The sequence below is a fragment of the Rhinolophus sinicus genome, chromosome 15, assembly GCF_057876585.1.
Source record: "Rhinolophus sinicus isolate RSI-liver-muscle chromosome 15, RSI-T2T, whole genome shotgun sequence".
In the NCBI taxonomy this organism is placed as follows: Eukaryota; Metazoa; Chordata; class Mammalia; order Chiroptera; family Rhinolophidae; genus Rhinolophus; species Rhinolophus sinicus.
In genome coordinates, this window is record NC_142515.1 from 51321544 (window position 1) to 51348686 (window position 27143).

Consider the following 27143-nt stretch of genomic DNA (forward strand, 5'->3'; position numbering starts at 1 on the left):
GGGCACAGCCCACCATCCCTTGCGGGAGTAGAACCGGCAACCTTGTGGTTGAGAGGACGCATTCCAACCAACAGCCATCCGGGAGCTCAGCGGCAGCTCAGCTCAAGGTGCTGTGTTCAATCTTAGTTGCAGGGGGCGAAGCCCACCATCCTTGCGGGGCTTGAGTGATTGAACTGGCAACCTTGTGTCAACCTTCATTTTTTAATTGCAAGAGCCAATTAAACATGTTTTTTAAAATCTTACTATATCCACACTGTCTACCTGATTGATTCTGCCAATTTTTTATCATTTTGCAGGACAGTATTAGGATTGTTTTGACTATGTAGTAACGTTTGTAGATTTCTAGGAATTGTACTTGTTTAATTCTCAGAAGGCAATTTTAGTTGCCAGTATTTATGAAATAATTTATTCTCATCCTGCTATGTAGCAAGTCTTAGCTTGGCATTTATACCTGTACGACAGTGAGTAGGGCATTTTACTTATGACAGGGTTTTTTCTGGACTTCACAGTTTCTTTAAGGTCTTTTACAAGCCTAAAATTCCATGTTATGCTAAACTTCAGGGAAAGAACATATTTGGTAAATAATGTTTGTTTCAATCTCTTATCAGTTTCCCAAACTTTGTTTTATTACTATTAGTTTACACTACTGCTGTTCTTGCATATCTTAATCGTTATCTATAATGTATTTTTTAAAAAAAAATTTGTAAGTTTATTTGAAGCAAACTGACCTCATATGCTGGTGAGCAAGATCTCAAATGCTCTTCTATAATGTATTAATATATTTTACTTATGTGTTCTGATATTAAATTATAAACCTAAATAGCAGTAGCATTTTCCCATTGCCCATGGTGGGAATGCCATTATTGGATTTTGTTCTGTTTTACTTCACGCGTGTCTTCCTGAAACAGCTCAGATGGGATGGAGGAAAGTACTCTTTTTTCTCCTCTCCTACTTCTCCTCTCCTCTACTTCCTCTTTCCCTCTTCCTCTCCCTCCCTTTCCTCTCCCCTTCTTCCTACTTAACTTCTCACCTGTTACTGTCAATGTTTATTCCATAAAGTATTTGACTTAAATTTAGTTAAAAGTTTTTATTCAAGAAAAGTTTCGAACTAATCTTTGGAGGCTTACATGTTAATTGGTTGAAAAATTTAGGTGAAAACTATATCCAGATGAATATTATAACCACATTCTAAAGTGTTACATGTGTTTGTTTTTACTATATATTTTTCTAACTTCAAAAATGACATGCTTATGTTTTGAAAAAGCACAAAGAAAAAAAATATCATCTGTAATGCTATATAATATTTTTACATACATGTTTCCAATTCTTTTTGGGAGTATATTGTGATTTTTTTTTAACTTATTGTTGAACCATTTCCCCATGGTTGTACTATAATTTATTGATACAGTCTGCTACTTTCTGGATGGTGTAGTTGTTTACAGTTTTACTTTTCCATAAATAATGCTCTTAATTGACATCCTTGTACACAACTCTCTGGTTTCCTTAGTGGACATTTGTAGTCATGCAATTGTTTCCAAACATGCAAAGCACTTTAAACTACCTCCCACCCCCCATATTGAACTAATTGAATTATTCGTTTTATAGGGGTGAGAGCATTCCAAGAAAGGGGGTAGGGATGAGTATTTATTATGTGTTAAATAATGTGCAGGGCACTTTTCATGTATTATCCTATTTGATCCACATAGCAACCCTGTGATATAGGTAGTTTTGTCCTCCATAGAGTAGTTAAATGGCCTGCCCACTTCAAAAAGCTAATTATTGGCAGAGTCAGAACAATAACCTAGGTCTCAGACTTTAGACCTAATGTTCTTTAACTCACTCAAGAGGTTCTCTCTGTGGGGGGCAAGCTGCTGGATCAAGAGGCCCCTTTCTCGTGGTGTTTTGTCCTGCTTCCTCATCTGCTGATTGGAGTCTAGATGTGTTTTCCCGTTGGTAAAGTCAGGCAGAGAATAGGTTGAGAACTACCACTTTTTAACTTACATAAATATATTTTGCTCAATCATTAATATTAATGAGTTTTTATTGTACTGTTAAATAAAACTGACAAGTCACTCTTTTAGTAGACTCTAAATAACCTAGTGGTTTGGTACCTACCATCCATTTCTAAAAATACACGAGCAAGCTCTTTTTTTAACATTGAAAAATTTTATATTCCTTTTTCTGTTAAATTTATATTTCTGTTATATTTTTCTCAACCAGATTTTATCCTTATGTAATTGATTTATATGCAGGAATTATATTTTACATGTAATAATGTATTATGAAAGTATATTTTGTACATTAAAACCTCTCATGCTTATTGATCACTCTGTCATATCTCTTCAATAAAAATATGTATGTAAACGGAATGTTTAAAAAAAGTCTCCCAGTCATTAAATTATAATTAGCATGTGGTTAGTAAACCAACATAAATGTATTAAAATGTTAAATAATTTTGAAACAGAAGAAAATAAGTTATTCGAAATGCAACTTTTGATGACATGGGTGAAGCTAATCTTAAATTTTTGTTTTTAGTTCAACATTTTGTGGATAAATACTACTCATTGCTACAATAAGACAATGGTCAGCATCATTTTATTTCCCTTTTTTGTTTTAGAGGTGTAAGTGTTGAGAAAAATTTCACATAATTAATTGGATGGTAATGGACAGGCTTTTGTTTCAGCTGAGTCACTCAATTATTTGAACTCTATAATCAAATGATCTGTCATAAAAAATATTTTTATTTATTGATTAGCTGATAATTTGATTAGATCCTTCTTCAGTTTTTGTGGAAGTAAAGAATTAGAAACCACCTCACTTGCCAGGTATTAGAGTCTTTAGAGACATGCAATTCTGGGAAGTATACCAAAAAGGGCTTTATTTATTAAGGCTTCTTAAACAACTAGTAATTACATCTATTAGTATTTTGCTTCTAGGTATATGTTTACCTTAACATTTCAGGAGGTGCTGGGAAAAGTTAAATACTATTTATTTCAATATGCCTTTGTCAAAAGGATTTTTTTTTTTTAAGTAAGGATAGGTTTATTGATCCAGAAGGTGCCAACCAAGAAGATGGGAGACCTAGTGGTTCCTCAAATCCATTTTAACAAAGTAGAGTTTAGGCTTCTTTTACATCAAGGGAAGGGGAAATGGGAGGGGATGTTTTAGTAAAATTGAAGCTGCGAGCCGAATTCCTCTAATAATTATTATGTCTAGAGGAAATACTAAGCAGAAGCTATTAACTTGAAGGCCATGGGAACAAAGCAGGCTTGAACGAGATGGAGTCAGAGAGGCTGAGCATTTCAGCTGCCACCAACAGTTCTCAATGTGAAATCTATGGGCTGATTCCAAACAAATGAGGAATTGCAGACTAAACCGTCAGCAGTTCCCAAGGTGGAATTCAGGGACAGAGCTAAGGGCTGGGGTTTACACCTGGGGATTGCGGTCTGACAGACTAGGGGCTTGGCTCTTGGAGGTAGACCATCTGCCAGCTTAGATGGCTCCTCTTCAGTTGGCTGTGAGCAGAATCATCTCCTAGCTCAAGGTGACCTGCCTGTAAAGGAAAGCCAATGAGCTCAGAGCTCAAATGCAAAGAGAGAGTGGAATTCAAACTGAGAGGGACTTACTAATGGCCCGTCAAACAGCGAGAAAGACAGTGAACTCAAAATGGGGTTTGTGGGTGCCACACCTGTGTTCCTCATTGTCTATGTATGGCGTCAGGAATTCACTTTGGTCCCAGGGTTGCCACCACATCTGTTAGAAAACAAAATTCAACCAAGTAAATTTGGAGATCTAATTGGCTTTATTAAGCTGTTCATGAGTTGGGTAGCATTCTGTTTAGTAATTAGAAGGGCTCTTTGAAAAGGGTATTTTTTTGATAAAATGTTTTTATCAAATGCCTTAAATATGTTTTAGTCAAAGCCATTCATTTATTTTAAGACCATCTGCCCTGGAACCTTATTGGCAAAACTGTTCTTCATTGTCAAACCAATCAGATTTATTTTCATGATAGAAAAAGTCTGGCCTCATTTTTCAATTCAAATTAATGATTTGATTCGTGTTTCTGTGACAACCATCTTCTGATATTTGATCCTCGGTAGATAAATGGCAGGGCAAGGGGCCTTGTTTTAGGTTTGTTTCCTGGAAGAAATAAGTTGGCACTATCTTTCTTGTTTCTTATTGGACATTCTCCTAGCTTTGCTTCACAGGACTCTACCTGAAAAGTAATACGTTCTTTGATGGTGATCATAGGATGGAAGAGATAAACTTTTCAAGTGAGAATTTTATAATCAACTTCTGCCCCATTCCATAACGTATCTGCAAATAGAACATCCTATCACAATTCCCCGTTTATAATTGCTGGCTTCATTCTTTGTAGAAATAATATATAAAACAGGAAGACCTGGAATCAGTTTGTGGTATTAAAGAAGGCTTTGTGGACAAAATATAAATCATTCCTTGATTAGTACTTCAGAGGTTTTTTTTTTCTCCAGAGGATTTTACACTCCAGGCAGTGCAGTACAGTTCCATTCAGGATGGGTGATTGCTGTTCTTTTTGTAACATGGGTAATGGCACTTCTGAAAGGGGAGGCAAGAAAGGAGAATCCACATGGCTTCTTCACTTGGACCTCTGATCCATTGGCAGGTAGGTTAGTGTTACGAGCGACTGCTAGGCTCACAGTCTGTGCTGCAGTCTTTTCCTGCAAGTCAGGGGGACTAATCCCCGAGAGACTCTCAGAACCCCAGGATCTACCTGGCACTGACTGAAGCCTCTGCGGTAGCCATGACATGAGTGAAGAACAGAGCACGCAAAATCTTAAATGCCTTTCAATGTGCTCTTTACTCAAACATTAATCATCAACATACCAAACAGTGACGCATCCATCATGAACACACCACACAGTAAAGCACACAGAGTAATACAATAATTGGGTCAAATAGAATAATGAACCCGTTCCAAAGTCAATCAGCGTCCTGGTAGAACGAGGAAGGGTGGCTGGTCTGGGAGGTTCGGTTGGAGCAGAGCAGAGCAGAGCAGAGGTTTCTCGGAGAAGAGTGGCAGTGTGGTCACTTCTCAGTTGAGACTGGCTCCCTGAGCTGCAAAAGTCCTCAGTTCTTAAGCATTTCTGAGTGCCTTCCTGATGTCATGTCATTGGGGCAGCCAACCGGCGACCCTGATGTCCTCAGCAGTAGACCTTCGGGGTGTAGCTGGTTACACCCAATTACCAGGGCAACCAGGCAGCTTCCTGGGCATTGTCCGCTAGGTTCTTTGCGCATGTCCAAAATGGAGTTACTCTTGCTCATTCAATGTGGAGTCACTCTTGCTCACACAAAACTCATTCTAACAGCTTCCAGGGGTGCTCTACCCAGTTAATTTTAGGAAAGTGTTGAATACAAGTATAAATTGAAGACCTAGTAATTGCTGTCTTTTTCTTTTCTTTCTTTCTTTTTTGAATCTGTTTCAGTAGTGTGCTCCTCAGAAAGTGTTCACCTTCAGCAGTAATTTGAAAGATCCCTGTTCTAAATTTATAGACAGGGAAACTGAGATTTAAATAGGCGAAATAATTGTGTATGGTCATTAAGCTGTAAATGGGTCGGTCAAGAATTTAAGAACTCATTTTTTCTCCTACGTCACACAACCTAGTACATAGTTTGGTATGCAATAGATGTTTACTATGTGTTTAATGAATGAATAACTGCATATTTTTTATGAACTCTTAAATACTTTGGGTATTTTTAATACTTTTGGGTAGTTTTTTGAATTTTGACCTGCTGGATGAGCGTGACATTACAGATGATTCAATACAGAAGAATATTGAAGATACCTTGTGTTATTAAAGCATGGTCAAGTTGATCTCCCTTCAATTCTTGGGGTGCTGTGTGTAGAATGACTAATAGAACAGCCTTTTTTGTATTTTATCAATTAAGACAGAGACCTGTAACAGTGTGGTAGTGTTTGATAGGTGTCAACTATTTATACTACCTACAGTCAGGTGTCCCTGAGGCAAACGTACTTGTATGTTTATATGACCTGTATATTTTTGTTTTGTGTTATAGGTATTCTCTTAAAGCAAATGACCAAATCTTGGCTGAAGACAAACACAAGGAACTGTAAGTGCATTAAATCCGAGGTTGTACATAGTTTATTCTATTCTGTCTGTGGGGTAGATGTATATAAACAATCTGATTTTTAAAATTATATGAAGTGTAAAGATATAATTAACACTAAGACCTTAATTTTAGTAGGATTAGGATATTTTTATTACATAAGGTTAACACAGGAAATAATTGTTCCTATATGCACATTGAAATATTTAGTATTGTATTCCATCATCTAGACTAAGGGTATCTTGGGAAATATGTCAATTCATTTTCTTTCTCCAGATAAAATATTAAATTTTGTCTTTGTTAATTTCTGGCTCTTACTTAGTTGACTTCCTCACCCTCATGCTTAAGATGGAGAAATATATTAATAATTTTCTGTTGTTGCCTTATGAAAAAGTAAGTGCCTGGTTATTGTTTAGCATAAGGTAAAACACTTTTTAAAAAGTTTGAAACGTGAATAAAATTGTTTTCCTTTTTAAAGTTTTAATGTTCTTAGGGTTCTATCTTCCAGATAAAAATAACTATATATATGATTCTGGGATATTTCCATTGATATTTTTCTGCCCTACAGTCGTTAAAGATTAGTTCCTACTGTGAAGTTTTTAGTTAAAAATTACTGGTTTGGGAGTTCTTTAAATTCATGTTAACTTGACCTTTTCAGTATCATAAGATTGTCCAAAGAGGGAAGCTAAAATTTTTTTTATATATTTCTATTTTCTAGCTAGTCTACTTTTTTCCCATTGTACTGTAAAAAAGTTATGATAACCTTAATTATTATGCAAACACCTCATGTCAAATAATACTGTAGAATTAAGAATTTGAGGAATTTGAGGCTAACTACACCTTCAGATTGGACCACACTTGATAATACTGTAGTCCCACCTTATCTATGGGGGAATAAGTGGATGTCTGAAACCACTGATTGTACCAAATTCTACATATACTATATTTTTTTCCTATACGTACATACCTATGATAAAGTTTAATTTACAAATTAGACACAAGAGATTAACAATAACTAATAATAAAATAGAACAATGTGATAATATACTATAATAAGTTATTTGAATGTGGTCTCTCTCTCTCTCTGTCTCTCTGTCTCTCTCTCTCTCTCTCTCAATATCCTACTGCAGTGTATATACTCACCCTTCTACTTGTGATGATGTGAGATGATACAGTGTCTGTGTGATGAGATAAAGTGAGGTGAATGACGTAGGCATTATAACATAGCGATCGACTGTTATAAGGATTACTTGAACAAGCACTGTGATACCTCAACAGCCGATCTGGTAACCCAGACGGCTACTAAGTGACCAATAGCTATACAGCGTGGATATATTGGGCAAGGGATGATTCATGTTCTGAGTGGGACAGACTGGACGGTGCAAGATTTCATCATGCTGCTCAGAATGGTGCGCAATTTAAAACTTATGAATTGTTTATTTCTGGAAGTTTCCATTTCTATAATCAGAAAAAAGAACATAATGAAATTCAGTAAATTAACACCTTAAATTTACTGAATTTCATTAAGTTCTTTCAGTTGAACATACCACCATAAGAGTAGAATGTTAATTTAAAAAATTCAGTACTAGTCCTCCATGAAAGCTAACGTCATGAAAGCTGCTTGTAAATAATCTCATTTGTGTCTTTTACCAAGATATCTTTGTGCTCAAGACTAAGCTTTTTAAAATATCGTAAGAGATGTAGATATAAAGCAAATTTTAATTATACAGTTAATAATTCCATGCTTTATTCTCATAAAACATTATTGCTTCTTAATTCTAATCTGTTAAAGACAGTCTTGATTCACCATGATATTGTAAAAATGCATTGGCATCGTTAAATAAGCCCGCTTTTTGAAAATGTACCTTAATTCTATGTATACCAATAGTAGTACAATGATTATCTTGGTAATACTTCATGTGGTAAATACTAACTATATTTTCATTAAAAATATTCTTAGTTCCTAAAATGTGGTGATTCAGGTTTCATATACACTTAGTCATTCTTGCTTCACAAACATATTTGTTATTTCTCTGTCTGGGCAAGACTGGAATGAAACAGGACAGGAAACATTGGTCAGCAATGACAGGGACACTTGTCTCTTTAAGCAGAATGGTTTCTCTCAGGTTCCTTTTTCCTAATATTCTACATCCTGATGATTCTGGAGGATGAGTTAAACTAGGCAAAGCCAAGCAATTAAATTTGTGATGGGATTAATCCAAAACTATGGAATTTATACTTCTCTCTGTACATGGTCCAGGAATGAACTGTTTTCATTAGTTTTCTGTAGATTTTTCTCAGTCTGTCAGGGGTTTAGTTTTGTAAATGGAGTAATTTAAAATAAATTAGAAAAACACCACTGTTTTATTCAATAAATATTTTTTTCATCCACTTATCAGTCACTGTATTGGGCATTATTTAAAGAAAAGCTGTTGGCTTCATTTATAAATGGAGACTTGCTCTTCAATGTAATATTACTTCACATTTAAAAACAGTTGCATGATTGGGAATTTTGTGATTTTGGGTTTTCTTATTGGACATATCTGCAGTTATAGAAGATAGAACCATTTTGTTTACATAAATAGCTGTTCATTTTATGAATATCTAAATTGTATATTACTTTGAATAGGATATTGAGATCAGATCATAGAGATTCAGATAAGAAAAGTTAAAAGTTGGCTGGAGTTAAAGACAAACTCTAAAGGCAATATAAATAAATATAGAAGTATCCATGCCACTTAACACAGACAGAAGTAACTTGATATCTGGATTTTTTTCAGTTTGCTGTACTATATGTACAGCATGGGGAAAGCTTCTCCAAAAAGAGGTTCACATTTATTTACTTAGCTTTTCAAGATAGCTGCCAAGATAAAGGGTGAATTTTTATAAGCAGTGTGTGCTGTTCTAGATATGAGATATACTTTTCCTTCTGATTTTGAATTAATTCTCTTTAATGACTTTTTTATGTCAAAAATTAATTATTTTGTCAGAATTACCCCCTTAAATTATAAAATTTTGTCTTGTAATAATTATATTTATTTTTGTATGTATTATTTTATATGTATTTATGTTTTTTGTCAATTTAGTATTATGATGAAATAGGAGGAAATGAATTATGCAAGGGGTATGAAGCAAGACTATTGGAAAGGACACTGTTACACCTTGCTCTTTGGTTCAATGTAAAAAAAATATAATTTCTTAGAAAACAGTGCCCGATTTCTAAACTAGCAGGGGAAATTTATAAGTTTTTAAGTGGCATGTTTAAGAATATGTTAAGAGCAATTAGAGACAATCAGTTAACATCTGATATGCTCTTATGTCCATTATTATTAATGTTCTTAGCAGTTGTTTGAAAACATCAAATTGTTTTGTAAGAATCATGTAAGAATTATTGCCTGTAAAGCTATTAGATTTTGTTCATGGCAAAATGTATTTACTTAATGCAAAAGAGAAAAAAATCTGGCAAGCAAAAAATTTAAAAAATTGAAATAAAGAACATCTAGGCCCAACAACAGGGTTAAATGGTTAATTTTTTTCAATATTCGTAGATAAGATACAGTATTTTAAATGTTGTGAACATTTTTATGGTCTTTTAAGGGCTACTTTCTTTCATATCTTTTAAATTATAGAACTTTGATTCTAGAAATGAATATTAAAACTCATATCTGTATTTTATAATGACTTGAGTGAGATTCACAGTGATAAAATGACTTGCTACAGATTACACTATTGTTTAATGACAGTGCTGAACCAGAATTCGAGTCTCCTGATTCCCATTTAAGTGCTTTTCTGTCACAATGAGCATCTCCTTAAGGATGTAGAGTTGTTTTTTTTTTAGATAGACAAATTAATATCCATCGCAAGACTCAGTAACTGATTGTAATGAACTCAATAGCTATATCAAGACTCAACGGCTGATTAATTTCACAGTATTGTATTATGGTTTTGGAAACCACCTCAGAGCTGTAGCCACTAGTGAATGATTTGAGAATCATATACTATGTGTGCCTGACTTCCAAATGCAGGACACTTCCCATTCTTCCAAGGAGGGAGTATAATAAAGATTTCTGGCCCAGTTGATTCTAAAAGCTTTTAGAGATGTCTATGAAATAAGTTAGTTTTATACTTGTAATTTAGTTTAGTTACGTCATACATTTCACAACCACATATTATGTGGAATAATTTTTAAATACTTTTTTCTTTTTTTACCCTCATTTTCTTGAATGTTTAGAATCTTTATCATTGACATCACTTTTTCACCACTAGAATCCTTTTCTCTAGAAAATAATCTTTGATCTGAGTTGTTTGGTTATATGTATGATACTTTCATTGGACATTTCATCCACTAAAAAGCCTTTTACATGGGAAAAGTTTTTTTATTGATTTTTATATGTAGTTTGATCTTTGTAAGGTAACCATTAACTGTATTGCTTTTTAAATTGATCTTTAAGAAGCTCTTTATAATAATCTTCACCATTTTTGCTTATGAGGCTGTGACTCCAGGAATAAGTACTAAATGTTAGATTTCTTTGCTCCTTTTTTTTTAACTGATACCATTAGATGGCTTCTGTGAGAGTCCCAAACTAGCATTGATTGAATTCATTTCAGGCTTTTACACATACTCGTATTCCATAAATGGTTCTCAAGTAATCTGTGACCAGAGTTCACCCTTTTTGGTGAACTTTTGACTGACCTCTCACTTTAAAATTCTGGGATTTCGTAGTTTTTTCTTACCTGTTATACCTGGATTATGAAACTTCTGAAAGGTTTGCTTAAATATTTTGTTGTTTAGAAGAAAATTATTACCTTGTCATAAAGGAGAACTGGTTAGAGGAGATAATTTTAGAATTACACTTGGTCTTATATTTATGTATGTATGGTAGGTGAATGAAAAAATGTATATCATTAGTGGAATGGTAAATCTTAAAACTCTTAAAGGATTTAATCCTAAATTGCCATCTTCTGTTTTTGAAGAAATGTGTGGTGCCGTGGACTTAGCATTAGAAGAAACTTAGTTTAAGTGTGAGTTTTGCTACAGGCTATATAACTTTGGTGTGTCAGGATTCAGTTCCACTATGAAAATTAAGAAATAAGGAATTTATTGTAGGAATTAAACTTTATTCAATTTGGGAAATACCAGGGAAGTAAAGGTCCAAAAAGGAGCAGAGAATAGTCACTAACCACTTCTGGTGTAGGTTAATGAGTTGGAGCTTTTAAGAAGCAGCTAGGCATGTCCGACTGCTCGAGTGAACTGTAAAGGGGGTTGGTGGGTTGTTGGCTCTTTGTTGCTACCACCTGAGGGTTTTCAGTGAACCATCTGGTGATAGGCTTGGGCCTGGTTGGGAAAGTGAGCAGGAGGTGGAGTGGGGATAAGTAAGTACAAACCGGAATTCTGCCCATACCTTTCTGTCCATCTTGCACTACCTCTAACTGATGATCACCTTTGGGCTGACATGGCAGCTGCTTCACTTGCACCTCCCAAATTGTATACACATTTCTCTTGTGGTTAATCCTAACCTGAAACCATATAGGGAAGGGGATTCTGGGAAATGTAGTTGTAGTTGATACAGTATCAACTATGTCACTTGGATTAATCACTTAATCTTCTGAATTTAATGTCCTTATTTATAAAATGGTGATAATTTCATTTTTTCTTATTGGGTTTTATAAGGATTAGATGAAATTACATATATGAAAAAGTTCTGAACTATGAAGAACCATGTAAATGTTAGTTGTGACGTAGGTTTTTGTACGATGATGTTTATAAAAACCCTCTTGAACTGGCTTCTGGAAAACATGTCTGTCAAATATCACTGTGGGTTTAGATTAGTGCTTTGCTATTTTATTAATATTATTAATAAAAATTAAGCAAGTGATTAATTTGCTACCTCTTTTTTAGTCTATTCAGTAATTTCTATGGGTATAGTTTCTGAGTTTCTAGCATAAAATTCTTTAGAAAAAGAGAAGAGTAATGGTCTTTGCTTTCCACCTCTTTGATTGTTTTCGGAAGGGAAGGGTAAGGTGTGTCCTGAAACTTTATCCAGAGGTTTTCAGTCCAAGTGTAGTTCATTGCTCCTTTGCTATAAACAATGTACTTGACAGTATTTCACTGTATAATATCTATGGGGTGAATATTCCATGGGGTCAGCACGGAAAGAAGAGAGCAGGAACTGTTGGGATGTTGAATTCTTTTGCTTCTTGGTCTAAAACAAACAGGAATATTTTGAGAATGAAGCTTTGACAAATATCTACCTGAAAAATAATGTAAGGGTATGGCAACACTGTCTGTACCCTATGGATTGAGTCAGAGTTTTGGGGGATAATATGGATATGGGAGTTTTGGGGAAATTTTTAGTATCTATTAGCTAATCTAATCCTCGAAAACATTTTCTCTGCTGAATATAATTATTGATTTCTTTTGGAGCGTATTGCACTATTAAATATCATGTATGTATTGAAGAACAAGAAAAGAGCATTATTTTAATTGCTTTTATGCTCTAATTTCATTTTCATAGCAACCTTTAGAGGTAGATATAATTATTTCCATTTTACAGGAATCTGAGTCATAGAGAGACTCTATAACTTGTCTTATAGTGGAAAAGGATAGACCGTGATTTGATTTTAGATCAATTTTATTGCTTTCTACTTTGCCTAAGTTCAGTGACTTAGGAAAAATAATATTTTTTTACTTTTTTTGGAGGAATGATATTTAAAACAAATACAACTACTTCACAAAGTGTTTAAAGGTATTTATGAGGTATATTACATTTTATAAATTTTAATATAATTTACTAGAAATATGCCATAGTTTGTTGGTAATACTGTGTTTTGGGGTGTTGGCTGATGGCTCAGATGAAATCTTAGAGAATAATCTGAGCTCATGTTGATGAATAGAAATCCAGTATTTCCAGCAGACTAGGTCTTTTCTTGAAGTTCTGTTATAAATTTATTCTTTGTGGTGCTAGCTCCCTCTGTAGAATTTGATTAAGATTGCAACTTGACTTTTTATATCATTTAGCAAAGTGATTGAAACATTATCTAGAATAGATTTGAAAAATTTCTTGTAAAATTTTACTTTATATCTCAATCACTTCCAAGTGTTTTTATTGTGAAAATGTTACCTTTATAAAAATATCTCACTTTATATATATACTAAATTTTAATGTCATATACAAAATGAAACCACCTTCCTCAAACATTCCTACTCCTTTAATGCTTTGTTTGGGAAGGCCAGGGAGACTTGTGATTTCTATGTGTATAAGTCTGTGTTGGGTAAGACAGGAGGTAGAAAAAAGCCTGAAGGAAACTTGAAAACAAAAATGTTTTGGAATTAATTGGATTCTATATATCATATTTGAAATTATCCTTTTATCCCCCCCCAGAGTTTTTTAAAATGGTGAATTGGATAGGAAAATTCATTAAAGGATTTTTTTTTCTGAAAAGAGACAAAAGATTTCTGCATGGTAGAAAGAGCAAAAGAAATATTTTAGCAAGATCCCAAAATGGAACAGAGAAATGCAAAAAACATACTTCACCTGTATACAATTTGCATAAAAGTATGCTCTTGCAAAGAAAATCCTTTGTTACCAAATCCTTTCGTGGGAGTGTGGGTAGTTTTTTTTAACCACTACCTTTTTTCCTTTCTTCCCTAAACTATTTTATATAAATATTAAATTGTGTAATTAGCTCTTCAAAGATGTTTTCTCTATTAGAATGAGGACAAGGGAATGTGATGGCTTCCAAGATGGAATTTAGAGAAATGGGCAAACTGATGTCAACCATAATGCCGTGGATTATGTACAACGTGATAATGAGGATAGGCAAGAACAAAGTGTATGTGCTCTTTCAATTTATCCAAATTTAACTGTACCTTCTTCTGAGGAGGATTAAGGACTCTGTTAGGATCATGCATGGATAGGCTTTTAAACAATTTTGTAGGATAATTATTTTTAAAGTCTTTGTTAATGCTAAACCTTTATTATTCTGTTAAGGTATGATATAGGTTACACAAGTCTGGCATGCATCATGGTGGCATAAAGAAATTCAAGGATGATTGTTACTTATACTTTTTATATTTGCTGACCTTGACTGAATTTGGTATCAGAGAATTATTTGTAAGATTACTAGCATAGAAAAGAATAGAATTGTATGAATATAACAAATTCTTCATTATCTTTAAAGCAAATATTATGCCCTTAAAATAATAATATTGTGTTCCAATTTTAGTATATGTGCTGCCGAAGCGAGCACATATTGTGTTCCTATATAAGTAAAATGTTTATATTGATACGTAAATATTTTGCTAGGGGTTCTTATAGTTTTTATCTTTTAATCAGTTACTTTCTCACAATCTTTAAGGATACTAACCCATCTTTCATTAGTCTCTGGAAGAAATCTGGAGTGGACTCCCTTTACATTATTATTGGCTACTTAAAAGTCCACGTCATTTTAAATTTGGATTAACCTAATGTGTCACATGTATAGTAGTGAGTCCCAGTGTTAATACTTCTTATATCATTTATTTAAATTTTTGTTAACTTAAAAAAAATTAGCCTTATCCTAATAATATCTGTGAAATCATGAGTTTTATATATTTATTTAAATATGAAACTATTCAAATCAAGATATTTGCTGCTTAAAATTGTCTCCAGTACAAGTGGACATGTGCTTTCTGATGTGATGCACTGAGGACAGAACATCACGTGTAGTACTCCTATTTAAAAAAAAAAAAGCATGAATCTGATTGTGAGGGAAACATCAAACCCAAATCTGATTGTGAGGGAAACATCAGACAAATTCAATGAAACAGCTGGCCTGTACTCTTTAAAAAAGAGTCACTGTTGTGAAATATAAAGACTGAGAAACTTTTCCACATTAAGAGAAACCAAAGAAAGGGAACAACTGAATGTAATGCACGGTCCTGGGTTGTATCCTTGGAGGGAAGGTGGGTATTATAAAGGATATAACGGATAGCTGGCAAAAGTGAATGTGGACTATAGATTAGGTAATAGTGTTATAACAATGTTAAATATTGTGAATTCCTAAATGTACCATGGTTATAAAGACAGTTGTCGTGTTTTTAGGAAATAACACACTCAAGTATTTGGGAGTAAAGGGTGTTGATGACTGCAGCCTACTTAAGTGGTTCAGCAATAACTATGAGTAATAATAAATACTGGGGGGGTGCCAAAAAAAATGCATATACATTTTAACAGATGTTAACACTTGAGCTCAAGCAGTAGTTCGCTGTAATCAGAAGTGTCTGGACCACGTTGAGCACCTCTTGTAATTGCAGAAGTCAAACGTGACTTGTATTCATCTTTTGTTATCAGTATATATTAATGCAGGTTTTTTTCCTTTCTTAAAATATGCATACTTTTTTTGGCACCCTCTGTGTGTATGTGTATATCATGTGTGTATACATGTGCATATACATAAAATGAGAGAGATAAATCAAATTGTGTTGTAATGTTAATATTAAGTAAATGTAGGTGACGAGTATATGGGGAGTTATTTGTATAATTCTTGCAATTTTCTTGTAAGTTTGAAATAATTTCAAAATAAGAACTTAAAAAAAATTGTCTCAATTATCACCAGTGGTGCACATACTATACTTTGGGAATCACTTGACCCTGAGTCAGCAGTGGCTCTGGTAGGTATTTTTTTACATATATATATATATGTATATATATATATGTAGGTAAGAAATTCTTAAAAGAGAACCATGGAACTTCCTTTACCTTTCTTGACTACCTCCTATTCATCTTTTAAGACAGCTCAGATACTCTTTCTGGTAGCTTTCTCCATTGCACACCCTTCCTGTCCTCTGGGATTCATTTGGTGTAAATCATCAGGCAGACTAGAATTAGAATCCTGGTTTTGATCCTTACTAGTTGTGTGACTGGGTAAGTAGAGACTCAAAGAAAAGTCTCCTTGTCCTTTTTAAGAGGAAGAAGAGCTTTCCCAGAATTACCACAGTAGATTTCTCCTTAATTTGTCATTGACTTCCATTGTATCATACGCCCATTCCTAAACCAGTGACTGGCAAAGAAAATAGAATTATGATTTGGCTTATTCTAATCAAGAATCATTCCATGCGTTAAAACACAAGATGATCTAATAACTGAAAAAAATTTGGAGTTCCATTGGAAAAGGGAAATGGCTGTTAGTTTGGGAACTAACTGTAATACAGTGTTTAAGTAAAATGGCCTGTCACATTTCCTTGGAACACAGCAACCAGGGCCATACCTGCAAACTATCTCAGTGAGAAATTTCCTAAAACTGTTTCTGTTATAATCTTTATTCCTTATTACTGTGCATACTGAAGGAAATTAAAAATTTAAACCATTCCCTGACAGTAACAAAAATATAAAAATATACGAAATTGAGTGAATAGTTTTGAAAGCATGGATGATTTTTGTTATCTTCAGATTTGAAAGGGATGTACACACTTATGTGGCCTCATGGGGAATATTGCTTCCTTTTGTCTTAACATAATTTCAGCCTCTTCTTTGATTTCATCCTCAGCAACCAGCAGGACACCTTTAAAAATAAACAAACAACATTATTTACTGCCTTTAAAACCAGGGAAGGTAGAAAAATACATTCAGAAGAATTCTATATAGTGTGAACTACTACTTTGTTTAGTGCTTTATATTTGAGAAGAGATGCTGCATATTTTTAGGGGATCACAGGAGGGAAGCTTGTTACACTTCTGCTGCCTCCTGAAAACATCATTATTATACAGTCATGTGCCACATAACGACAGCAACGTTTCTGTCTGTCGTGGTCCTATAAGATTATAATGGAACTGAAAAATTCCTGTGGCCTAGTGACACCGCAGCTGTCTTGACATCGTAGTACAACGCGTTACTCTCATGTTTGTGATGATGCTGGTGTAAACACACCTACCACGTTGCCAGTCGTATAAAAATGTAGCACATACAATTGTGTATATAGCACATACTACTTAATGATAGTAAACAACTGTTACTGTTTTATGTATTTACACTATACTTTTTATCATAACTTTAGAGTATACTCTTTCTACTTATAAAAAAAGTTTGTAAAACAGTATGCTGTGTCATACATCTTGTGTTTACTGCGTCTCTTGGTTGCATGATTTTTCTCCTGTGCTTGGTTTAATCTCATGTTATTTTCTTCATCATGACCCCTAAGTGGTCAGAATCCACTGCTAATGTTGCCAGTAAGAGGCCACATAGAGTGACTGACCTGGAAACAAAATTAAGAGTGATTAAGGACTACGAAGGTGGAAAATCAGTGATGGTTATTGCTTGCCAGTCAGACGTGTCCCGTTCCACCATGACTGTGATCTTGAAGAACAAGAACAAAGTGACGGAAGCTGTTAGAGGTCTGTTTCATTGACGGCAACGAGACTAACAAAAATTTGAGACAGGCAGAAACTTCTAATGACGTGAATTGTAGACCAGACACAGAAGCGTGTCCCTCTCAGCGCCATGACGATCCCGGCCAAAACAAAAAGTTTGAGACACTGAAAGAAAAAGCTGGACCTGACTACTATGTTGAATTTACTGCTAGCTCTGAGTGGTTTAAACGATTCAAGAGTTGCTATTCATTACATAATGTGAAGATGAGTGGTGAGTCTGCAAGTGGTGATGTGAAGGCAGCTGAAGAATTTTTGGAAACTCTAGATAAGCTGATTGTGGAGGAAGATTACTTGCCAGAGCAAATATTCAGTATGGATGAAACCTCCCTATTCTGGAAACGGATGCTTGAAAGGACTTTTCATCCATGAGGCCAGGTCAGTGCCAGGTTTCAAGGCTTTTAAGGGCAGGATAATAGTCTTGCTTGGGGGCAGTGTTTCAGTTTGCAAAACCCTCTGTGATCTGGCACAGTGAGAACCCAGGGCCGTCAAGCATGTCAGTAAGCACACACCGCCAGTGTCCTACAGGAGCCAGCTCCGCTCCCAAAATGCCCCCTGCAATTGCTGTGCCAGTGACATGGAGAAGTATTGGTTGGTTAATAAGACACCTTTCACGATTTGTTTATTATTGGTAATGTTCCCATACACCCTCCTTTTCTTGGTGATCTTTACCCCAATATCGAAGTGTTTCTCCCTCCAAATACCACCTCTTTGATCCAACAAATGGATCAAGGAGTTATAGCTGCTTTGAAGGCCCACGACCTGGCGAGGACCTTTGCCCAGGTTGTTGCTGCAACTGAGGAAGACACTGAGCAGACACTGATGCGATTCTGGAAGGATCACAACATCTGTGACGCTTGGGGTGACGTCACCAGGAGGGTATGAGTGGCATCGGGACGAAGGCACCCAAGAGGTTTGTCTGTGCCGTCAAAAGATTTGCCAAGGGTGAGGAGGTTGCAAAAATCCACAAGGCTGTGGGTGGGATGGCGAACAGCTTAAACCGGGGCGTGGATGAAGGTGACATGGAGGAGTCCCAGAGGGGTTCCTGAGGAAATGACTAATGAGGGGTCAGAACTGGAACAGGAACGCACAGCTGAAGAAGAGGCCAGAGAAAAGGAAACTGCAGGGGAAGAAGAAGCCCCAGGAAAATTCACAGCTAAGGGTTTGGCAGAAGCTTTTGCAGACCTCAGGAAGCTCCTGAAAAGGTTTGAAACATGATCCCGATACTGAAAAGTTTTTGTTAAATATTCATGGTGCGTTATCTGCTTAGGAGCAAATCTGTGATGAAAAAAAGAAACAAGTCAAGTAAAATACCATGGACATATTTCTGAACTGACACCTCCTTAGGAAGAGCCTCAGGCATGTCCTTCAGGAGGTCTTCCAGAAGAAGGCGTTGTGGTCATACATGGCAGCTCCATGTGTGTCATTGTCCCTGAAGACCTTCAGTGGGACAAGACGTGGAGGTGGACGACAGTGGGATCACTGCTCCCGGCCCTGTGTCGGCTGAGGCTAGTGTTTGTGTCTGTGTCTTAGTTTTTCATATAAAAGCTTAAAAAGTGAAAAAACGAAAAAATTTAACTGTAGAAAAAAGCTTGTAGAATAAGGATATAAACAAAATATTTTTGTATAGCTATACAGTGTATTTTTAAGCTATTATTATAAAAGAATTGAAAAGTTTAAAAAAATTAAAATTTTTTAAAAATAAAAGTTATAGTAAGCTAAAGTTAATTTATTATTGAAAAAAGAAAAGTATTAAAAAAAATAAATTTAGCGTAGTCTAAGTGGACAGTGTTGACAAAGGGTACAGCCGTGGACAGTCGTGTCTTGGCCCTCACGGTCACTCACTCACTCACTCACTGACTCACCCAGAGCACCTTCCGTGTAGCAGGCTCCATTCATGGTGACCTATACAGGTGTGTCATTTTTTCTATCAAAAGATAGATACTATATTTTTACTGTGCTTTTTCTATGTTGAGATATGTTTAGATATACTAATACCACTGTGTTACAGTTGCCTACAGTATTCAGTGCAGTAGCATGCTGTACAGGTTTGTAGCCTGGGAGCAATAGGCTACAACATAGCCTAGGTGTGTAGTAGGCCATAGCATCTAGGTTTGTGTTAAATGCACAGTATGATGTTTGCACAATGATGAAATCACTCAGCAACACGTTCCTCAGAACGTATCTCCATTGTTAAGTGATGCATGGCTATAGTTTTTTTTGGGGGGTAGATGGTTAAAATCGTAATAGTTTGAAGTATTTTATTCCAGACTATTATAAATTATTACTGTTACTTGTTGTTTGAAATTATTTTACTCATTTACTCAATAAAGGTAGCATTAGATCCTCTCCATAAAAGGAAGAATATTATCTCCTAAGCAAAGAAGTATAGATTAGCTATGGATGAAAGCGATGACTATGGATCCCATTCACCTTGAAGAAAGAATGAAAGTAGAATTGAGTAATTTCTGGAAAAAGCATGATGAAATGTTATGTCCTAGTATTTATTATATTTAAGATTATTTAATATTAGTAAGTGATTGTATAATTAAAATATTCTAATTTATGTATCTTTCAATCCGTTTGTAATAACCAAACCACAAACATTCAATTTGCTTTGCATATGGAGAACTCTGCCTTAATTTTCATAATATTTGTATATGCTATTTATGCTTTTCATTTCTCTGTAAAAATTACTTTGTTAATATGTGAGACCTGGAAAAATAATAGTGTTGATACAACAATGCCTTAAAGATTGTAGTAGTATCTAGTTTTACAATATTCCTGAGGTGTAGGTAATTTTTAGCCTCTCTTAAAATTTCCGTATTATTTTTAACTGTTATTACTATCATTTGCATCTTTCTTATTTGTTTCCGTTGTTCATACTAATTATGCCCTGAGATATTAGCATAGTATTAATATAAATTTATTATTTTTTTCTATGGGATACCTCATTGGATATTTGAAAATGATGAAACATTTTTTAGGGGTAGACATTGTCATTTGTATTCCCAGCACTTAGTAGGCCCTTATATTTTGGTGACTGACTTGAGGATAACTTAATGTGTAATAATATTTCACTGTCTTCCATTAGTTTGTATAATTGAGGGAATTTTCTGTTGTTCTTTCCCTAGAATTGTGATCTATAAAGTGTATTCTAAAATTATGTATATATTTTCATAATTGTTTTACCTTGGCCTGCATAAAGCAAGTATTTCTTTAAAAAGTGTAATAATTTAGCCTTGTAAACCCATTGTTATTTGAAAAAATGAATATTGTATGATATGAAGCACTTTTTTTGTTGCTATTTTCAGGTTTCAGTATCTGGAAGCCCCTAGGTGAAAGTTGAGGTCTATTACCTATCTTCTTTATTCTGTCTGGAATGATTTATTGATATTGTAAAACAAAACTTAACCATTAAGACTGTAGCTGTGGGATTCTGGGCATCATTTCACTGACTTTGTAACTGGTGGTGCTGATAGCATTATCACTGTTACTAATCATTATCCTTTGAATGTCCACATTTGTAAGGCAGAGTAAGTAAAGCCATTATACATGTTTAATTCCAGGAATGACTTAGCATACAGTTTAATGTTAATATGTAGGAATTTTATTTAAAACCCTTTTTTAAGACAGGGTGTTATGGTTCTAAGGCCTCCTGCTCCTGGCCATTTTATGTGCAAAATTATTGGTGATAAAAGTTGTGTTTTATCAGTTACAAGTGAATGATTCCATTTCCCATCTGCAAAGTTATTTGTAAGGTATTATTTAATGCATAATTTATGCCTTTCTTCTCTCATCGCAGTAATGAAAATGTCCCTCAGGTTCTTGAATATTTTTAGCTGTAGAAAACATGTAGTACCATTCCTTTAATTTTACTAATGAATAAGCCGAGGCATAGAAATCATAATTGGCAAGGAAAAGACTGTAACCCAGGTCTTTTTAGTCCATTGTTCTTTCCATTTTACCAAATTGTGTTCATTTTCCCAAAATATGCATTATGGAAGCATACTGAATTTTGAATTGATCTGCTTCTTTTTAAAGAAGCAGATGTGTTCTTTAATTTCCGACTGTGGCTTTTTAGTCTGAATACAGTTTGCAAAAGCTAATGTGTAATAGAATTACCTCTTGATCAAGTATTCTATCCTTTATTTTCATAACCTCTTTGAAGTGGTAGTAATATTTCCTCCAAAGAAGAATAGAAAGTAGAAACTTAACATACTTGTACAAGGTTGTACTGTATAGTTGAATTGAGAGTACTCTTAAATCAGTTGTTGCTCTTTGGCTTTTTTTTGGTCACCATTAGCTTTCGTATTGTTAATATAAGATAATGCATGTGAATTATCTAACTAGTTTCCATGTATGTAAACACTCATATGTGCACATTATTCATATTTGGCCTATTGTAATTTTCTAAACTGAAAAATCTGATCTCATTTCTTACAGGTTTAAAAACTGTCAATGATCCCTCTTTGTCTGCAGGATGAAGCCCAAAGAAATTCCTTTGCTTTTTACTCCCTGGTTTTGGCATCTATTTGCAGTTCATTGCATAATGTCCCTCTTGTCCTTGGCATCTGTACACACTGCTCCCTCTAAAACCCCCCTCCTTGTAGGCCACCTCTCACCATTCCAAACCCTTTTCAAGATTTGGATCTCTATTTATCTGGAAAACTTTGACCTGTTAAAAAACAAAATTCAACTGCATGCATTTTAAAGATGGTACTGGTTTTATTCAACAATTCATGAATTGGGCAGCATTCATTTTAGCAGATAGGAAGGAGCTCTGAGGAGCTGCACAGAATGAAAGACTTATGGGCAGAAGGGAGTGAGACCAAGGGGTTAACACTAGGCAACAATCGGGTTGGTTATTGCAAAGTTGTTTCACTTTCAGTGATGACATGGGTCTTTTGGCAGATTAACTAACTAGTGATGATCAGACAATTCCTGATTGACTGTTTTAAGATTCCACTTCTGAGAGAACTGAAACTGTCATTAAGTTAAGTCTCAGTTTGGTGACATGGAGCTTAGCATATGTGTCTCCATTTTGGGCCTGTTGTCTTGTTGTTAATACCTTCTAAATCTGGCTTAGCCCAGATTTTATGTTAGAAGAGTTATTAGATTGTTTTGTAATTCCATGCTTTCTTTTTGTCTGCTCTGGATTATGAGCTATACAAAGGCAAGGCTATCTTTGTATCATCAGGAGTTGGCACTATGCTAAGCATATTCTAGAAGCTTAATACATTTTAAATGAATAAATATTATACTTAAATGTCTCCAATTCTATTCTTCTTTTTTATAATTCTTGCCCAGAATGTTATAGTGACACCTCATATGATCACCCTGCCTCTAGTCTCACCCCTTCTCCTATCCATACTTCACATTCTTCTTTTAATGTGTGTTGTAGCTTTGTTTCTGTCCTACTGATTGCCTACCTTTCTAAAACACCAATTTGTCCCATCACTCGACCATGTTATTAAAACACTTTAATAGTTCTCCATCCATTGCCTACAGGATTGAAGGGGTTCACAACAGGCCTCCCCAAGCAAGATGTGCTACTTTGGCATGTGGATTATTTTGAACTGAAGGTAATCAAGACCCTGGGCTCAAGAGAACTTTTCACCTCTCCCTTAAATAATTTATATTGAGGACGTGTCCCATAATAAGAGTTATCACCAGAAAACAAAATCTACCCTTCTTATCATCCTGCAAATTATCCTCCTCCACTCTGAAGCCTCAGGTCCCTCACCTCATCCTTATGCCATATATACCTCATTTTATCTGTCTGTCTTTGAAACTCTCATATGTTCCCATACATACATATATAATTAAATTTGGTTATTTTCTCTTGTCAATCTGTCTTATGTAGATTGAATTATTAGACTAGCCAAAAGAAGCTAGAAGGGTAGAGAAAAATGACTTCCTCCCCCACAGAATGAATTTCAAGTTGTTCAGCCAGACTTGGAAGAAGCTGATGGTCTGAATCTGGCTTTCCTTTTTAACACCACCCCCTGTCATCAACCTTCTCCCGTAAGCCCCAGTAAGACCTAATTTCTTGTTTTTGTACCTGTGTCTTTCCACCTGGCTGTCCTACCCCTCCCCAATCTTACCTGCCTGATAACTTCAATACTTAATTACTTCTTCCAGAAAGTTTCCTCTTCACCTCTAATAACTTTGCTTCTCTTGTACAATAATTTCTGTGTTGTCTTCATCTTAGGCTAAGCTCATTGAGGCCTATGACAATTTCTTACCCAGTTCTGCTTGTGTGTAGTTTGTAAGTCTGTTTATTAAGTGCTATTGAATCAAATGAACTGCCTGTGAGTTGTGGAATCAGTATTATTTAAATTGGAAGTTAAATTTTAAGAAAGTGATTTTTTAGGAATTTTAGGAAAATTTTGTTAGCTTTTTTAAAGCATAATCCAAAATGATAGTATTTTAATGTTTATTTATCAAAGTCTTTTTAGACAATTTAAAATGATTTTGGTTTCTTTGTATTGAATGTTCTAGGAAGATATAAAAAAGACTTTGATCCATAATTTAATCCTTTTAAAAATAGAGTTAGTTATCAGAACATTTGTAGAGCATAACTTTATTTCCATGCTGATTTCATCCTGCCACATTATTTGTTGTCAAATAAGGGGGAGAAAGGAGTGAAGTGGGAGGGGTAGAGGGAGAGGTCAGGAAGGGGGAAGGAAGAGGGTGAAGAGAGTGTGTATGTGAGATGAAGTTTATTTTACCACTCAGTGTGCAGATTTTTATTTAATCTGTCTGCTTTTTAATATGGATGTATAGCCCATGTCTCCAGAGATTTCTGAGTCTTTTGATGATTCTGCAAATAAACTGATTTGCTTCTTATTTCTTCCTTTCCTTCTGCTTCCTCAGGCTCTGGTTTTAGATTTTCTTGGTGTTCTGGTTCAGCCATCAGTGTATCTGTTATTTTAAAGACTTCAAACATCACATGGACATTTCTCACCAAAACTACTGTTCTTGTGAGTTTATTGTTACTTCAGTGCAAGGGCAGAGACGAACTTTGCTTTTAAGTCTTTTGTGTTGAAGCAGAAGTTAATAATGGTCAGCATATTTTGCATATAAAAGTTGTATAAATTGAGATGTTCAATTCCTTTACAAGAAGAAATGCTGCGTCTGGAAGGTGCTCAGACAGTGAGAAAAAACAACAGCTACATTGTAAGCTCCAGAGAGAATGGGTTTATATCTTTGTACGTTTGTGTTTACTTTCCATTATAAACGTAGTGTAACATAGTGTGGTTAACCAACAGTTATTGGAAAATTGTATTATGTAATTATTATCATTGTAGATAAAAGAGCATATAAGAAATATGCTACCTTTTTGGTTGGCTTTAGTATTTTGATCCTGTTGTCCTTCTCCATTTCACCTTTAAGAACCTGTTACAAAATTTATCAAAATAAATAACCTTACCTTATTTCTGATTTTATCCTCAGTTTGTTTATATTCCTTTTTTTCATTGTTACATGTCGGTTTAGCTCATAAAATTATGGCCTAACTTATGTTTTGATCATTATCAGCACACTGTTAGTACTCAGAAAGCTTTTATTAATAAACCTTGATTAGCCTTACTAATTTCAGTTGATTATTATTTTTAAAAAACTCAGCTGTAAAATAAAGAACAGGCAACACTATCGTTTGTGAAAATTGTTTACATCTCACCCTCTTCATTGAATAGTATAGACATATTATAGCAAGATGTATTATTTTTGTATTAAAAATTGACACTTTTTAAAGCTTAGACCTCAAGGTTAAGTTCTGAGATTTTTATCCTTAATGGCATTACAAAAATGGCTAACTCCTCAGTAATTAAAAAAACAAAACGATGCTGCAACTTTGGTTCAGTTTTCAAATATACATTTGCTTGCTAATCAAGCTACTTTTCATTATTCATTCATAGTGCTTTATAATAATTCTCCATTGTTATTCAGTGTTTTCAAAGAAGCTAAAATGGTAAATGTAAAATATTATTTTAAAACTAAGGTGATACCCACCAGATGGTGCTATTTCACCTGTTTTGTCTGTGAAAATAAAGAGGATAAATGAATAATAGAACTTTAGAAAAGTGTATAGAGAGCTAATGTGTTTTGGCCATAGTATTTTGGGGGTAGAGGAGCTCAGTGGAAAGAAGTATTAAAATGTAAACTTGTAGTCAGTACTGTATGTTTACCTTAATAAAGGTAAGTTTATTATTAGAGTTAACGTGACGGAGAATCTTCTATTTAGTCTAAAATTATTAAATAGATATTCTTTTTAAGGTTGACAGTGCAGATCCTGTTAACTCCATGTGCATGAAAAATGTAATTATTTGTAAAAGGAGATGTGTATTACCAAAATTTATGTTTCATTTTTCTTTACGTTTTCAAATAAAGAATACTAAGATTACTGAGTGATAGAATTATTTACAAATTAAGGGAAACATTTAGATTATTTTATGTGTTCTTAAATATTTCCCAAATAAGGAGTGAGAATTAGGTTTGAATTCATTATTTTTACAAAGGGAAAAGATAACTATTCTAAATTAATTTGTATATTAGGAAGAAAACAACTGTGTGGTACACTATTCATTTAGCTGCTCCAGTTGAATGACTGACCATCCATTATATTAACATGGCTAGCTAATGAAATGTAGGTACTTATTAGTGAGGTATGGAAGCTTCAGTCAATGTTTCTAAGATTTTAATGTACTTACTTTTTCTGATCTAATTATCATTCCATTCGTAGTTTTATGTGACCATGAGATTGATGCATAAAGATGTCTAGGTACTGTTAAAAGTTATTTACCAAAGTCACTGTTGATTCTGTCAACAGTGATTTTATTGCTATGTTTGAAATTAAAAATTAAACTTGCTTTCATTTCTTACATTTAAATTTTTCCTCTGCCAAGGTACATTTATCACTTTGGATTCAGTGAACGAAACATCTGTATAAGCTTGTATATGGAGAGAATATATTTTTCTTGTGTTCCTAGACGTTGTGAATGAATATTTTAATCATCATATATTGACATCATCCTCATGATACCCTTAAGATTATGAACCACCATACTGCTTTATCTTGTTTCATAGCATTTGTCTTTTTTTTTACTTTGTATTATAGTTGAGTATATATCAGATCTGTCCTGCAAGAGTGTAGTTCTTCCTGCTTAGTTTCCTTCATTTCACTTAGCATAGTACTTTACATATAGTAGACAATCTGTATATATGTTACATAAAATAGTACTTTTGTCGTGCTAAGTATTACTAGTAGTGTTACAATAAAAGAGAAATTATTTAGATAGCTTTTCCTCCCTGTGTGAATTTCCATAGTAACAAAGAGTATGCTGTATTATTTTTATCTTCTTTACTGAGATGGCTTTTTATAGTTGGTTTAAAAGGACCATCTCACTGAAATCTCTTAGAATCCTAGTAGTGACGCATTCTATCCTGGTGAAGATAACTGTATTTTCAGTTTTTAAAGAAGTAAAAAATCTTGTTATCAGTTTGGTTTCATGGAGGTCTTGAGAATTAGAGATGGCCTAGTTCAGTGGTTCTCAGTGTGGTTCAGGGTCTTTTTGGTGGGGGGTAGGTTCATAAGACCTAAGGGGTCTGGGAGGGTAGAACTACTTTC

The 27143-nt window shown here is 34.5% G+C and overlaps 1 protein-coding gene across 2 annotated transcripts in view; it reads left to right on the forward strand.

The window, feature by feature from the left end:
- The window catches only part of ADK (adenosine kinase), a 447994-nt gene that overhangs the window by 49066 nt on the left and 371785 nt on the right, over positions 1–27143 (forward strand). For both annotated transcript variants that reach the window (XM_019745975.3, XM_019745976.3), the window contains exon 3: positions 6058–6111. In XM_019745975.3, the coding sequence (XP_019601534.1) occupies positions 6058–6111 (54 nt within the window). The remainder of the gene's footprint in view (positions 1–6057; positions 6112–27143) is intronic.